The 14721-nt window shown below is 48.7% G+C and overlaps 1 protein-coding gene across 1 annotated transcript in view; it reads left to right on the top strand.

Moving 5' to 3' along the window:
- Positions 1-14721, top strand: part of LOC135814025 (uncharacterized) — a 51575-nt gene that overhangs the window by 1043 nt on the left and 35811 nt on the right. The window contains exons 2-8 of the mRNA XM_065327069.1: positions 203-363; positions 3883-3923; positions 5883-5955; positions 7603-7670; positions 10492-12178; positions 12766-12821; positions 13403-13446. Of these exons, the coding sequence (XP_065183141.1) occupies positions 203-363; positions 3883-3923; positions 5883-5955; positions 7603-7670; positions 10492-12178; positions 12766-12821; positions 13403-13446 (2130 nt within the window). The remainder of the gene's footprint in view (positions 1-202; positions 364-3882; positions 3924-5882; positions 5956-7602; positions 7671-10491; positions 12179-12765; positions 12822-13402; positions 13447-14721) is intronic.

The raw sequence follows: 14721 nt of genomic DNA, 5'->3' as shown, positions 1-14721 counted from the left end.
ACACACACACACACACACACACACACACACACACACACACACACACGTGCACGCGCGCGCGCGCACACACACACACACACACACGCGCGCGCATGCACGCACACACACTTGCCATGCTTTGCCAGTTGTTTCTTATCAAGTGCAGATACATGTTGTGAGGTGTTGACCGCTATTCTGCCGGTAATGCGATTGTGACGTGCAGCCTCCACCTGCCAACACTAAAATATTTCTGGATATGGATGACATTGTGCCGACAACAGTCGACGGTCGCGTGAAACTGGAGCAGATGCGTGCCAGTGGCATGCTTTTTACAGTGGAGCAAATAGTCCTGAACAAGACGGACATGTCTGTATGCATCCAAAGGTGAGCTGTGTGTGTGTGTGTGTGTGTGTGTGTGTGTGTGTGTGTGTGCACGCGTGCGTGCGCACATGTGTGTCCCAAATGTGCTTCAATGTAACAATGAGCGCAGCAAACTGTAGCAGACCAGGCCGGCAGCAGGCAATGCACCATGCATGTATGTAAGTGCAACCTACATATAGGTGACTGGTTATTCACAAAGGCCAGAGTGAGCCCACTGCATTACATGCGACTGATGCCGCAATTCACTCCGAGGGTTTCAACTACCCAACTGGGACAAATGGCTCTGAGACAAGTCTGTGTTGATGTGCTTCGAGGGGGTAAAACCTGTGGCCTGGACACCTGCACAGAAGTGTCACTTTTGGCGGTGGGTTTCCTTTTGGACTGAGTTTGTCTCCCCTACGGCGCCAGTTTTGGGTAGTAACACTTCCAAGCCAGGGCAGCACATCCTAGTGTGCATACTTCGCCTTTGAATCCACGTTGACCAGTTTTTTGATGGCAGGCAAGCACATATGGGATACAGCATGCACATAAATAGGATGTGATACATCCATATATGGCAGCACTCGGTGTACCACACCGGTAGGGGTGCGTGGAGTGTGTGTGTGTGTGTGTGCATGTGTGCGTGTGTGTACGTGTTCTCTTCTCCACATTTGGGTAGTTGCGCTCCTTTTTCCCACCCCAAACAGTAGTTTTTACTTTCCTCTACTGGTTCTACCAGGGTTGAGGCTGGTCGATGTATTACAGTCGAACCTGGTTAGGACGAACACTGATAAGGCGAACTTTCCATTAGTACGAACTAGGGTCAATCTATGGTTGGCCAGGCATCATATCAAGTCAAAATTATTCGTTTACGACGAACTCTGTTGGGCGAACTTTCATGAAGACGAACTAATTGAAGCGTGACTTGAACAAAATCAGCACGTAGTACGAACTTTCGGTCCACATGCGTGCACTTGCTGTAGTTTTTTTCCCGATAGTCGAGGCCTCTTGCACGGGCAGAACGAAATGACTGCATGGTACAAGGCGGAGGACATGTCATTAATTCATTGCACACGGTCCTTAGGCCCTCTTCAGACTAGGTACAAAACAGCCTATAAGTCACATTTACATAGAAGTTTCCAGGACAACAACAAGAATCTGGCGGGAAGCCTAAAAAGCTGCCCAATCCTTTCAGGCAGGGTGCCAACCCTTGTACAAGGCAACTTTCCTGCATTTATCGTACTTTCACCAGGCAGTTGTACGAACTTTGTACCCGGGTACGACTGTCCGCTGCTTTCACACATCCCAGGCCCCTTGCGCAATTTCGTAGGGTCAAAGGTTGCCTGTGTATTGCATGTAAAATGTGTAGTCTGAATGCAGGCATGGAAAAATGTTGCCTTTTAGGTTTTATGTGATTTTGTACTGGATTTTCTATGTATGTAGTCTGATGAGGGCCTTACCTGTTGCTGGCTTATGCTATGAATAAAATGCTTTACATGTGCCACAAGATGCACCTTCACATAAATACAATCCATAAGGCCACACTGAAGAAGGTCTGTGGTTCGACTCACCCGACCGACCGTACATTTTTCAGCCCGACCGTAACTTTTTTTCGGCGGGCTGTCGTGTGACTGACGTACGTGGACTGAACACGTCCACGTCTACGTGCTGTGCAGCGTGAGTCTGCGGACGCAGGCGGCTCCTTTTGGACTTGACTTGTACTGCAGTGCAGTGCAGTGAGATTGCACTTTCCTCGTGTATTGGGAACCAATTTTCACCTGTACCGGTAAGTTGCTGCTCCATGTGTGCAAGCACAGGAAGCGTCGATGGAAAAAGCCCATGTATTCGTGCACGCCGACACCAAACTAGCAATACATGTACCGGTACATTGTACAATTTGTACTTCGAAGTAGTTCCCGAACTTACTTTCAACTCGCATCGTTCTTCATTTGCTTGATGATTTGGACAGTCAGAGTCACCGCTTGAAGTTATTCTCTTCTCGTTCCAGAGCTACACAATGTTTCAAAGTATTAGCCAGTGATCCCTTTATACAACATGTATGGCATAACACTGCGTAATAATGCCGATGTACTGGGTGTCTAAAGCCAGTAGGGGTGAAAGTTGGCACTGAGATCCCGAGTTTGAGTACTCTGATCTTCTCCGATCGAATATTCGAGTATTCGAGTATTCTTGATACCCTAAAAAATCGCTTGCGAAGAGCCTTCAAATGACATGCTACGACCCTGATTGAACCAAGTGGCAGTCCCTTTCTCGAGTGTATTGGTTGGTTGGTCATTTGGGCTCTCTCTACTCGTGTACAAATGTTCACCACACACTCTGCACATCAATATCAGCTGACTGCTGCTCTGAAACTACACACTTCTGTGGGAAATGCACACACCATGGATGAGCGAGTACTCTGATTTATTCCGAGTACGATTATATTTGAAAAATCCAAACGAGTATTCGAATATTCGGTATAATTGTTTCACCCCTAAAAGCCAGTAAAGGCAGTACAGTGTATTTACATGTACTAAAAAATATATTAAAAAAAAATCCGCCCGCCCGTAAAAAAAATGTCCATGTTAGTCGAACCACACACCTTCTTTAGTTTGGCCTAATGACATGTATATCATTTTTTGGTCAGATCTGGATAAGAAGAACTCCGGATAAGACAAACAAACTTGTTCAGTCCCTTGACGTTCGTCCTACGATGTTTGACTGTAGTTGCTTGAGGTACGGGTTTGTTTCTGCATACGTATGATGATGTCAGCTATTTTGCACAATAATTTCATACAGCGTATTGTAAAATTGTAAATGTTACAAAGATGGATGATCGCAGACTTTGCCATGATGATTACCAAAATGGGTACCTGTTCGTGGACACCCATCTACTGTTTGACCCTCTCCATAATCTGTTCTACTCTACTTGATCAAGCATTCAAAACGAATGCAGTCGATTTTTGGAGGCAGGAAATTTGATTTTTTTTGCGATATCGGAAGCTTGGCTTGCCACAGTTTCCATTGAAATGTCTTATGCAGTGCTGTCTTAGTACACGTGTAGTTGTGGCATTGTGTCATTGTGATGTGCATGGTGTATGAGCATCCTACAGAGTGTATGGAGCTGCTGCTGCCCTGGGTGTAAGGAGCTACTGCCCTGGGTATAAGGAGCTGCTGTGCTGGGTGTAAGGAGCTGCTGCCCTGGGTGTAAGGAGCTACTGCCCTGGTTGTAAGGAGCTGCTGCTGCCCTGGGTGCAAGGAGCTGCTGCCCTGGGTGTAAGGAGCTGCTGCTGCCCTGGGTGCAAGGAGCTGCTGCCCTGGGTGTAAGGAGCTGCTGCTGCCCTGGTTGTAAGGAGCTGCTGCCCTGGGTGTAAGGAGCTGCTGCTGCCCTGGGTGTAAGGAGCTGCTGCCCTGGCCTGGGTGTACTCGAATTCACGTCCACTGTCCGTGTGTGTTGTTTGCGAAGCACCAGGTTTGCCTATGTTCCTGTTTGCCTATATTCCTGTTTGCCTATGTTCCTGTTTGCTTTGTTCAACATTACAGCGCCGTCACTAACTTACAGCAGCGGTACATGAACGTAGAAAGTAAGGCGTTTGAGAAATCAAGCTTGAAGTCCGGCATGTACTCTGATAGTTGCAGACAGCACACTATGGTAGCAAGAATGGCACCAGGCCATCCATTGTTAATTTGTTCTTTCAGGTCGTGCGACCTCCGGAGTATTTTTTATACCCCACATATGAAAGGGTAGATCTATGGCTCTGCTTGCCCCGGCGCTCGATGGCAAACGACATGGAAATTGCACACACACACACACACACACACACACACACACACACACACACACACACACACACACACACACACACACACACACACACACACACACCACACACACGCGCACACACACACACACACACACACACACACACACACATGCACACACACGCACGCACACGCACGCACCATGAAGGAGGCATTGTGCCTTTGTCACCTGAGAACGAGAAACTGAGAGTTGGACCTCCGATCTGGCGTTACCCACACTTCCTTCATGTACATGTACGTTGTTGATACAGTTGAGTGCTGATTATCCGCACCCCTCCAGGCATACAGCATCTCCATGGGGTTCGGATTAGGATTATGTTTGAATAAGTGATCGGTCACACGTAATCTAAAACACGCACATCCCCTCATGTGCTAGAGCTGATAACCAGTTAGTTGTAGAACGTCCGTACCGTCGGTCAGTGTCGTGCAATGTTATAGCATGAGCTGGTTGTTTAGTAACTGGTGGTGTTAGTGGACATAATGGGGACCTTTCGCACCCCGCGTACGGATACGAAACGAATGCTGATTCGTCACCTGGGTTCGAGGATTCGTCAGAGCCCCTGCGGAGAACTCGTTTTCACGAATGGAAACCTCTTCATTCGTGGCACGCTCCGAATCCGTCAGGTACACATTTATTTGGATAGGTACACATGTTTTGCAAGGTACACATTTTTGCCTTGATTCCATGATCCATGCACGTGTGCGTGTAAAAACCCGTACGCCAAGCTACCGGCGCCCGCGGCCGTATTCGTAGTTGCCATGCACATTTGCATGACGACTTGCGAAACCTGAAATCTGTTTTCAACGAAACGATTACGAGCCGAATCAAACTTTCGTTTCGCATTCGTTTCGTAGCAAATGCGAAAGGTCCCTAATAGCATAACTTGTAGTTCCCTGGTCCTTTTTTCTTTTCTATAAATTCCCTCATGTTCTCATCATTTCCTCAATCTCTTTAGCAGTACATGTACTAAGGGAATAAGACACAACGGCATGGGGGTATATTTTGATGCTGCCATACATCCTGTGCGCCATTTGAATGGTGCTGTGTGAGGTGAAAATCAGCAAAAACTCATTTTGTCCCTTCAATCTAGCTCAGGCAAGTATTTCGGATAGTCGAGCGTTCGGATAACTTAGGGTGCGTTCTTACATTCTCTAGCTTCTCGGAGAAGAAGAAAAGAGAAGTCGAAGAGACTAGTATAATTTAAGAACGGGTCACGAAGAATTCGGAGATATTTTGCACATGTGAAGCAATATGAAGCGCCAAAGGGGCCGCAATCTTGAGTGCCACGAATGTGATATGCATTGTGCGTATGGCCATATGTGAAAAGGGAAATGCGTACACTCATGATCAACACATGGCTTTTAGCTGTAGTTTGCATGCGCTGATCCCAAACCGCGGGAATCTCCAACTATCAACCACCTCTAAAGCTTGGAGAGCTTTGGAGAGCCTCCTAAAATTCGGAGAGGATATAAGAACAGCTCTTGAACTTTTCAGAGTCTCCAACTTTTCAGAGAGGATTTAAGAACGCACCCTTAGTTGACATTCGGATGATCGACATTCTATTGTAGTACGTATGTATTAGTACTCTGTTTTAGAGACAGGCCACCTATTTTGGTAATGATGATTGAATTGTTTGGTTGACTACCTTGTTACTGTGAGCTTTGTCTCAAGGATTGCACCCTTTCTTGTACATGCCCTTCTTTCCATTTGTTTTCTTCAGGTGCAAATCATGAGGTTAGAGCACGGCTTAATCAGCTTTCTCCAGCCCTTAAGAGGCGATTCAGTCAAATTGAGTATGTTTACTTATACATAAATGCTTCTGTGTCCTACTGTTGCTGCTGCTGCTGTTGCTGCTGCTACTGCGGCAGCTGCTGCTGCTGCTGCTTCCCAGCGGTACCTGCTGTATTCCGCAATGCACCTACTGCTAGCAAGCCTTTTGCAGATGTGCAACATCTCGTAGAATACGATGATTCATGAAACCTATTGGAAGTTGACTACGCAGATTTTACCAAGAGTTTATAAGCTCCAAGAGTGCAACTCCTGATACCTTTTCTATGTGGTTCGAAAACTCACATCACGTGCGTAGTGTGGCTGTTGCACGCTCCAGCCCGCTTTTAGCGAGCAGCAGAGAAATAAAAAAGCACTCCTGGCAGAAACTCATTGCGCACATGCCAATCCCCAGCATGATCATAGCAGATAATCGCCGCATTCGGATTGCGCGCACACTATCCTTCTTTGTGCGTAGCACGAATCATGCGTGAGGCACGGGATGTGAGTTTTCGCCGTCGGAGATCCCATACGCACAGTTGCACACTCTTGGGAGCGGGAGCTTATTTACTCTTGATTATAACTTATTGAGTTGGCTGCTATTTCCACTAGGAAATGTACACCAAATGGCTTCATTGCTAAGTTTTTGGATTTTGAAAGTCTATGAGATTCTCAGTAGAGCTGTCTAGGCTGATGCAGCACTCAGCAACAAGCATTTGTCTTACATGTATGGCTTATAGTGCATTTGCGATTTGTGTGTGGACCGAAAAGTACCGCCAGAGCGCCCCGCCGTCTCGTCCTTTCGTGGTGGTATTCTGGAGGTGGTGTCCTGTCTGTAGGTCATACGACACGAACCTTGTACACACATTACACGTTGTACAGTCAATCCGTACTCAATTTGCCTTTGAGCGGACACGAGATCCACACAAAAACCTGCTAAGTGTGACCTTAGTACACTAAGGTTCTCACACCACACACTTAGTTGCACTCTGCGATACGATTTTCCTTTCCCTGGCTGTAAAATCAAGGTGAGGTGATCTCGCGAGACGGGGCGCTCTGGCGGTACTTTACGGTATATCTGGGTGGGTGGGGGGGGGGGTGCGTGCGTGTGTGCGCGTGTGTGGGTGTATGTGCATGGGTGTGTGTGTGTGTGTGTGTGTGTGTGTGTGTGTCTGTGTGTGTGTGTGTATGCGTGTGTGGGTGTGGGTGTATGTGCATGTGTGTGGGTGTGTGTGTATGTGTGTGTGGGTGGGTGTGTATGTGTGTGGGTGTGTGGGTGGGTGTATGTGTGTGTGTGGGTGCGTGTATGTGTGTGGGTGTGTATGTGTGTGTGTTACTGAGGTGTGGCGAGCCCATAAGTGGGATCATTTTCAAGTCCACCCAGAGTTTTGGTGGATCTCAGGAGGTGTCGGCCGTTGGGTGGTTCAATAGCCAATTGAGTCATCATTCCAAGATTCCTTTTGAGTCTCTCTCCCCTCTCCCGGGGAGACCCACGTGACCAGTTTTGGCAGTGAGCAACAAGTACAAGTACAAGTATGTGTGTATGTGTGTGTGGGTGGGTGTATGTGTGGTTCCCCATGATGGTGTGCAGCATGTTAGTTCACCGTGCATAATATTCATGTGTTTTATTTTCTCTATCTTCTGTGTTTGTGCTCCTGGTCTCATTTGTGCAGAGTGGATATTGGTATCATGAAGGCACAGGCCGATAGCGCCGGGGCACTCATCCGCTCAGCCCATGCAGGTACAGTAGAACTGAACTCCCCTTTTCCGGGCAGCTTGGGACCGAGCACTGCCCGTATCTAGGAGGACTTGCCCATAATTCAGAACATACATACATACATACAATACAATACATACTTGTTGCTCACTGCCAAAACTGGTCACATGGGTCTCCCCGGGAGAGGGGAGAGAGACTCAAAAGGAATCTTGTTTTCTTATACATACATACATACATCTTGATCTTGATCTTGATCTTGCTGCCAAGTCTGGCTACGCAGTCCCCGAAGGGACAAGTCAAATGGTACTAGTCACCCTGCCGCATCGGTGGCGTGTCTGGCCGCTAGTCGAGCGGAAGGTCCGGTGACAGGTGGAGCACTCCAGGGGTGGTGCCGCTGTAGTTTGGATACATACATACGTACATACATACATAATCAATCATACATACGTACATACATACGTACGTACATACATACATAATCAATCATACATACGTACATACATACGTACGTACATACATACATACATACATACATACATACTCAATCTGCGGACATACATACATACATACGTACATACGTACATATAAGTGGGTATACCCAGGTTTCAACAGTGCTCAACACCACAGGGGCGGAGCGTAACCACAAAGGTCAAAAAGAATGGTTTCACCAATTATAGAAACATACATTTAGCTACGTGCATGAAACGCAGCGTTACAACGTATGTTTCTATAATTGGTGAAACCATTCTTTTTGACCTTTGTACATACGTACATACATACATATGCTGCATGCAAGTAAACATTTTTATGCCAATCAAAAGTTTTTGATACCGTTTTTCGTTGAAAAGCCAGTTTCTGTGGCTCTAGCCAGGCGGTAGCGGTGCCGCATCTTAATGCTAATTCAGCACTCACAACTGGGGGTGGGGCTTTGCTTTATCCGCCACAGAGGCCTGTCTGCGTAGATGGATGCATTGCACGATGATGGTTGTCACCATTGATTACAGTGTTACCATGGGGCCGGGGTGCATGCAGAGTAGTTTCTACGGAAACATGCACTGAAGTAGAAAGATCCGTACAAACGCCTTCTCCCGATACATGCCGTAATGTCGCGTATAAAAGCAGGTGCTTACGGCCGTATAAGCCGATATCAGTGCTAGGCTTCTATTCCAGTCAGGCTTCTATTCAAATCACGTATCTATGTATGTCAACACTAAACCAGGCTTATGTGCTGACAGTGTATCTTAAAGGGGAAGTCCGGTGAAAAATATAAATTTCACAGTCCGTAGAGTTTGGGGCGCTGAGTCGAATGGTCTTTGTCCGAGGAGGCTGCGGCCTATGGTTCGTCAGATACGCCCAATCGAACATGTGCGAATTTGAGCGCGCATCACCCAGATCCAGGTGATGACGTCACAGCGTGCAGCCAGGTAGCCACACCATCTAGTTGTGTACAAAACGGCCATATTCGGAGCGCGTTCGATTGGGGAACCGTTTGTCGCAGCTTCTTCGGACCAAGACCATTCGATTCAGTGTTACAAACACTACGTACCCTGTGATTTTCAGCTCGGTAAACCTCGAGGTTATACCGTGTTTTAGCCGTTTCCGAGTTGGACTTTTTCCGTCGGCATACACTGGCCTCTACGGCTCTAGCAATGCGCTGCGTGCATGCTAAGCGCTAGCTGTAATGTATTCAACAAACAGCACTCAGCACAGACGGAAACTACTCCCGCACTGCCGTGCTGCTGGGGTAGCTACAACAACAAGACTCGACTCACAAGACTCAGAAAACTAGTCAGCACACGGACTTGTCATGTACTACACTCGTATCAGTCGTATTGTACAGTCAGATCATGTAGTCAGGGAACGTGCGTTTCTCCTTGCCGGTGCCGGTGGTTGTGCTTTGAGAAAGACAATTTTAGTTTTCCGCTCCCGCCTCATTATTTATGCTACAGCGATGAGTGCACACCCGTGACAAGTGACAAAACAGCGAACAGCTTCCGGACCTAGAACTTTCAGATCCCGTAGCGTTGCGAGCGAAGAGTCGTGCCTGTGGTTCAAAGAGCCTGCACTGCTCTCCAATTGAGTAGTCCGAAATATGCCAAGTTCGCACCAAAACATCACCATGTGGCAGGCTGCTGGAGTCTAAGTGAATCGGTATGGAACAACATTTAGAGCACTCGCATCACTCTTCTCCATTTTGGCGACTCTGCTCTCCAGCGATCTGATAATTATATCAGCCTCGTCTGCAATAGCTGCTGCTTCTTCATCAGTCGGAAACGCAGCAGCGCTCACTCTTGACCAGCCCGCGCGGCCATTTCTTCAGCTGAATACCGAGGTTTTCAGCCCCAGACAGAAGTCATGAATGTCAGCCATGGCTGCATCCTCACTCTCACAAGGAGTTTGAAGTACATCTTTGGGGTCGCTTGCACCACCTACTATGGGTCGCCAAATCATTGAAATAGCACTGACACTATTGCTTTCACGCACTCCTTTTGACCTAGCTGCACGCTATGACGTTGCGGAGGGTGTGGCGCGGCCGCATGATGTCATGGCGCAGCCCCCGAAACTCAGTTTTTCAAACGAAAATATCTCGAGAACGCTTTGTCGGAGACACGTGGGACCAACACCATTCGACTCAGCGCCCGAAACTCTACCGACCCTGAAATTTAAATTTTTCACCGGACTTCCCCTTTAAAAATCAGGCTTCTATTCAGAACAGGCTTCTGTACAAGACAGGCTTTTATACAAGACACCACAGTGTATCCGGTGCCTATGTGCAATGTTGCTGTAGCATCATGGAACTGGATTGCGTGTGTGTGTGTGTGTGTGTGTTTTGCTCCTTGCCTAGATCTTTATGAGCGCAATGCCGAGTGTGCTAAGTATGCACAATCTGTAGCTGCTGTCATCAGTATGGCATCCTCTTCTTCACTGCCTGCATATATACATTCAACAGTGCAACAGCCGGTGCCCGCAGCAATAACCAACGCTGGTGCGTCACGTACAAAAGAACCAGCTGAGGGCCATAGCAGTGCCGCGCCATATCTAGATCAGCGTGCCGCGAATGCTGGCAGGCCTGCAGTCAATAGTCATGCTGCTTCTAATATTAATGCCAACCCAGTGCCTGCTATTTTGGCCCATGCTCGCCAGGGACCCCAGTCCCAGCTTCACCAGCAACTGTCCATTGACCATCAATCTCATGCTGCATCACATCATCAGCAGCAGCAGTACCACTCGACTCTCAGTGGGCATGCGCCGGACATGCGATATCATGCACAGCATAGTCTTGGAGCCAGCCAGCTGATAGCAGCGGCGGCGGTCTTGCCTTCTGCCATGTCCCAGCAGATAACACCAGGTACGCTTAACGTCCCGAGAGAATCCATGGCTGTTCCTACGTCGTCAGGTGCAGTACCTGTAACCATCCCAGCAAGTTCCAGCTCCATGTCATTGACTAATTCTTCGGCAACAGCTACACAAGGTAGAGTATCTGCTGCTGTGGCTGCAGTGCCAGTACAAGTGCCAGCAGCAGTGGCAACCAGAATTCATGCTCGCACTGTCCCGATTCCCTCCGCTGCTGCAGTAGCGTCAGCAGCGAGTACTGCTAGCAAAGACCTGCCACCTCCTCCTCCAGTAAGTACTGCCTCCTCGTCGTCATCGTCATCGTCGTCCTCGTCTTTTGTGCCCGTCGATTGCGAAGAAGCTAGTTCAGTGGTCTGTGTTGTTCCCGTCAAGAGATCAACATTATCTACTGCTCAATCTCTCACTGCATCAGCACTGTCTTCAGCATCAGCGTCAAGCAGCGGTGGCGGTGGCGGCATGTCAAGAAATGCTCTATGTACGGCGGCCTCTGGTCAGGTACACCAGCATGAGCTGGTGCTCACACCGCACAGGGCATCGCGTCCCTACATGACAGGCAACCGTCCGCCCATTGCCTGGGCTCCTCCGACTGCTACCCCCGTCGTCGTAGCACCCTCCCCCGCCGCCACCGCCGCCACCACCATCACCGCGCTGGCAACTCATGGTGAAGCGTCGCCGCTCAGCGTTACAGCACAGCCGCGCAGTCCTGGCACAGCTGCTGCTGCTGCTCTGCCTAGTCGTACTGCTGCTGCCAGCACTCCAGGGCGCTCAGCTAATTCTGAGAGCATTGCACCGGCTCTAACTAGCTCCATAGGAGAAGGTACAAACACCACGGCTAGTCGACATGGTGACACGGACAGGAGGGCAGCAACTAACGCCTTGACAAGCGCGCATCAACGCCTGCAGCAGGAATATAATGCACGTGCTGTTGCTGCCAATCCTGCTGCTGCGAGGAAAGATAAAACCGCGAAGAAGAGGAATAAATCGCCGTCATCATCAAAGCCCGCGTCACCCAACAGCATTGGTCGAGCTTCACCTGCTATGCCTGCTGCCGAGTTTCTGGATGAGGAGCCTGTCACAGTTGAAATCAATGTACCTGGAGATGCCTTTGTTGCAGAGCCAGCAGCAGCTCCTTTGCCTGTGTCATCAAGGCCAGCGTCAACTGCTAAACGGCGATTCGAGTAAGGCAATGTTGAGTGTTGCTGTATTGTATAGTTTCTGGTCATGTCTGTTGTCATTGTGATGTCATTGTGATGTCATTGTGATGTCATTATGAAATTTATGATGTACATTGTACTCACTGCATGCACACATGCATACAGACAGACTCCGTTGAGTTGGGCATTCTTCTTTGGACTAGCCGCCAGTTCCAAACTTCTGTCGTGGACATGGAAATCCAGTTGATTGCCCGGGGCCGGCGCCCTCAGCACGTAGAGAGTGTTGCATGCAGTGCACAATCATGTTCATGATTGTGTTGATCCGGTGCGACCAGCAGCGCATACATGCATGCGTGTACTGCTTACCTACGGCTGCATGGCCAGCGCCCTGGGGCCGCTAGACGTGCGACCGGATTTCCATGTCCACGACATTAGCTGACGTGCTGGTGTTGGTGGCGATGGCAGGACAGTACTGGAATCAATCCAGTACACTGTATTGGTATGCACCTTTGATTGTCTAGATAACCTGTTTTATATCCGGCCATGGTTCTACGTTTCTTTTCACTTTAGTACCTGTGTTGTGATTGGTATTATCTTTTCGGGCTGTACAGTTTGAAACCGTCGCAACGTGTGTGGGTGCTTGGTTCTGACGACTGGTTTGTGCGAGGTGAGTTGCTACCGCCAACAGGTGTGTGTGTGTGGGGGGGGGGGGGGATGTGTGTGTGTGTGTGTGTGTGTGTGTGTGTGTGTGTGTGTGTGTGTGTGTGTGTCATAGCTGTGTGTGTGTCATAGCTGTGTGGTGTAGACCAGGCTGAATAGTGGCGATCAATTCTTCAGCCTTGCAAGCTGTTGAATGGTGCAATCCCAGCACAAGTTTCTATGGCTTCTGCTGTAGCATCGCTATCATCGCCTCCGGCGATGGGCGTCCAGTGGTGTGTGTGTGTGTGTGTGTGCATGTGTGTGTGCACGCGTGTGTGTGTGTGCATGTACGTGTGTGCATGTGAGTTTAGTTTGTACCAGATGTGTTGCTGCCTGTTGTAAACAACCAGTGATGGAATTGCCCTTTTTGTTCTGTGTATGTCTGTCTGTCTGTCTGCCTGTGCATGTGCATGTGTGTGTGTGTTTGTGTGTGTGTGTTGTGTGTGTGTGTGTGTGTGTGTGTGTGTGTGTGTGTGTGTGTGTGTGTGTGTGTGTGTGTGTGTGTGTGTGTGTGTGTGTGTGTGTGTGTGTGTAACTGCCTCGTTCTAGGCCGGATTAAGAAAACCAAGAAAAACGATGTTGGAGCGGAAGAGGTAAATGTAGCCATACCTTACATCAGTATCACAGGATCTTGTAGTGATCATGCTGGCGTTGTGTCAGGTATTGCCGCTCAGATGACTGTGTTTCTTCAGAGTTGTACATGACTGTATTGGTTTTTTAAACTTTTTTTCATGGATTTATACGCAGACCTGTCCACTTGTGAGTTGTGGTGCAGGTCACCTGTCAGACTACACTACTGGGTCGCAGCAAGACACCAGAAGAAAGGAGTGTCTTTGAAAATCGTACCCTCTTTGTTTATGTGTACATGGTGCGTCTGTGTGTGTGTGTGTGTGTGTGTGTGTGTGTGTGTGTTTGTGTGTGTGTGTGTGTGTGTGTGTGTGTGTGTGTGTGTACCTCCCTTTGGGGAGCGGCGTGGCCATTTCTGGCAGCTGTCAATAGTAGTAGTAGTAGTAGTGTGTGTGTGTGTGTGTGTGTGTGTGTGTGTGTGTGTGTGTGTGTGTGTGTGTGTGTGTGTGTGTGTGTGTGTCCCATATGGTGCAGTGGTATGTGCAGCGATTTCCAATCAATAGATTGCGGGTTCGATTCCCGACGATTATGGTCACACACGTCTTTCTTCTCTTTCTCAGACTCTTCCTGACTTTTCTTTCATTCTCCTGGGTGGTTACCAACAGCCAGTGCATGCCGGAGTATGTGGTGTGATGTGTGTGCGGGGAAAAAAAAAAATGAAAAGACCAAAAATAGGGATTCACTGGCCAGAAAATGTCACTCCAAATAGCTGTATGGTGTAGACCAGGCTGAATAGTGACGGTCAATTCTTCAGCCTTGCAAGCTGTTGAATGGTGTAATCCCAGCACAAGTTGCTATGGCTTCTGCCGTAGCATTGCTATCATCGCCTCCGGCGATGGGCGTCAAAGGTCAGGTCAAAGGTCAGGTGTGTGTGTGTGTGTGTGTGTGTGTGTGTGTGTGTGTGTGTGTGTGTGTGTGTGTGTGTGTGTGTGTGTGTGTGTGTGTGTGTGTGTGTGTGTGTAAGCACACGGGAAAGATAATCTCTGCGGACTTTTAACCAGGACAGAGAGCGTACGGCGCGCGGCTTGGCCAACCACTGCATGAGTATGCAAGACCCAGAAGCCGTCCCGGGACCTGCACGACCAGCAAACCGCAATGCTGCTGCAGCACCCAATATCTCGGGACTTCACCCAACTTGGCCTAGAAGGGCCAATATTCGCCCGGCACCAAACGATTATGAAGACCGCTGGCTCCCGCGGCATGTGCTACGGATGCGGTGGCGGGTCCATGTCAACAGATGC

This window comes from Sycon ciliatum, chromosome 4, assembly GCF_964019385.1.
Source record: "Sycon ciliatum chromosome 4, ocSycCili1.1, whole genome shotgun sequence".
NCBI lineage: Eukaryota > Metazoa > Porifera > Calcarea > Leucosolenida > Sycettidae > Sycon > Sycon ciliatum.
The sequence above is the reverse complement of the archived record's forward strand: the minus strand, read 5'-3'. Positions and strand labels throughout refer to the sequence as shown.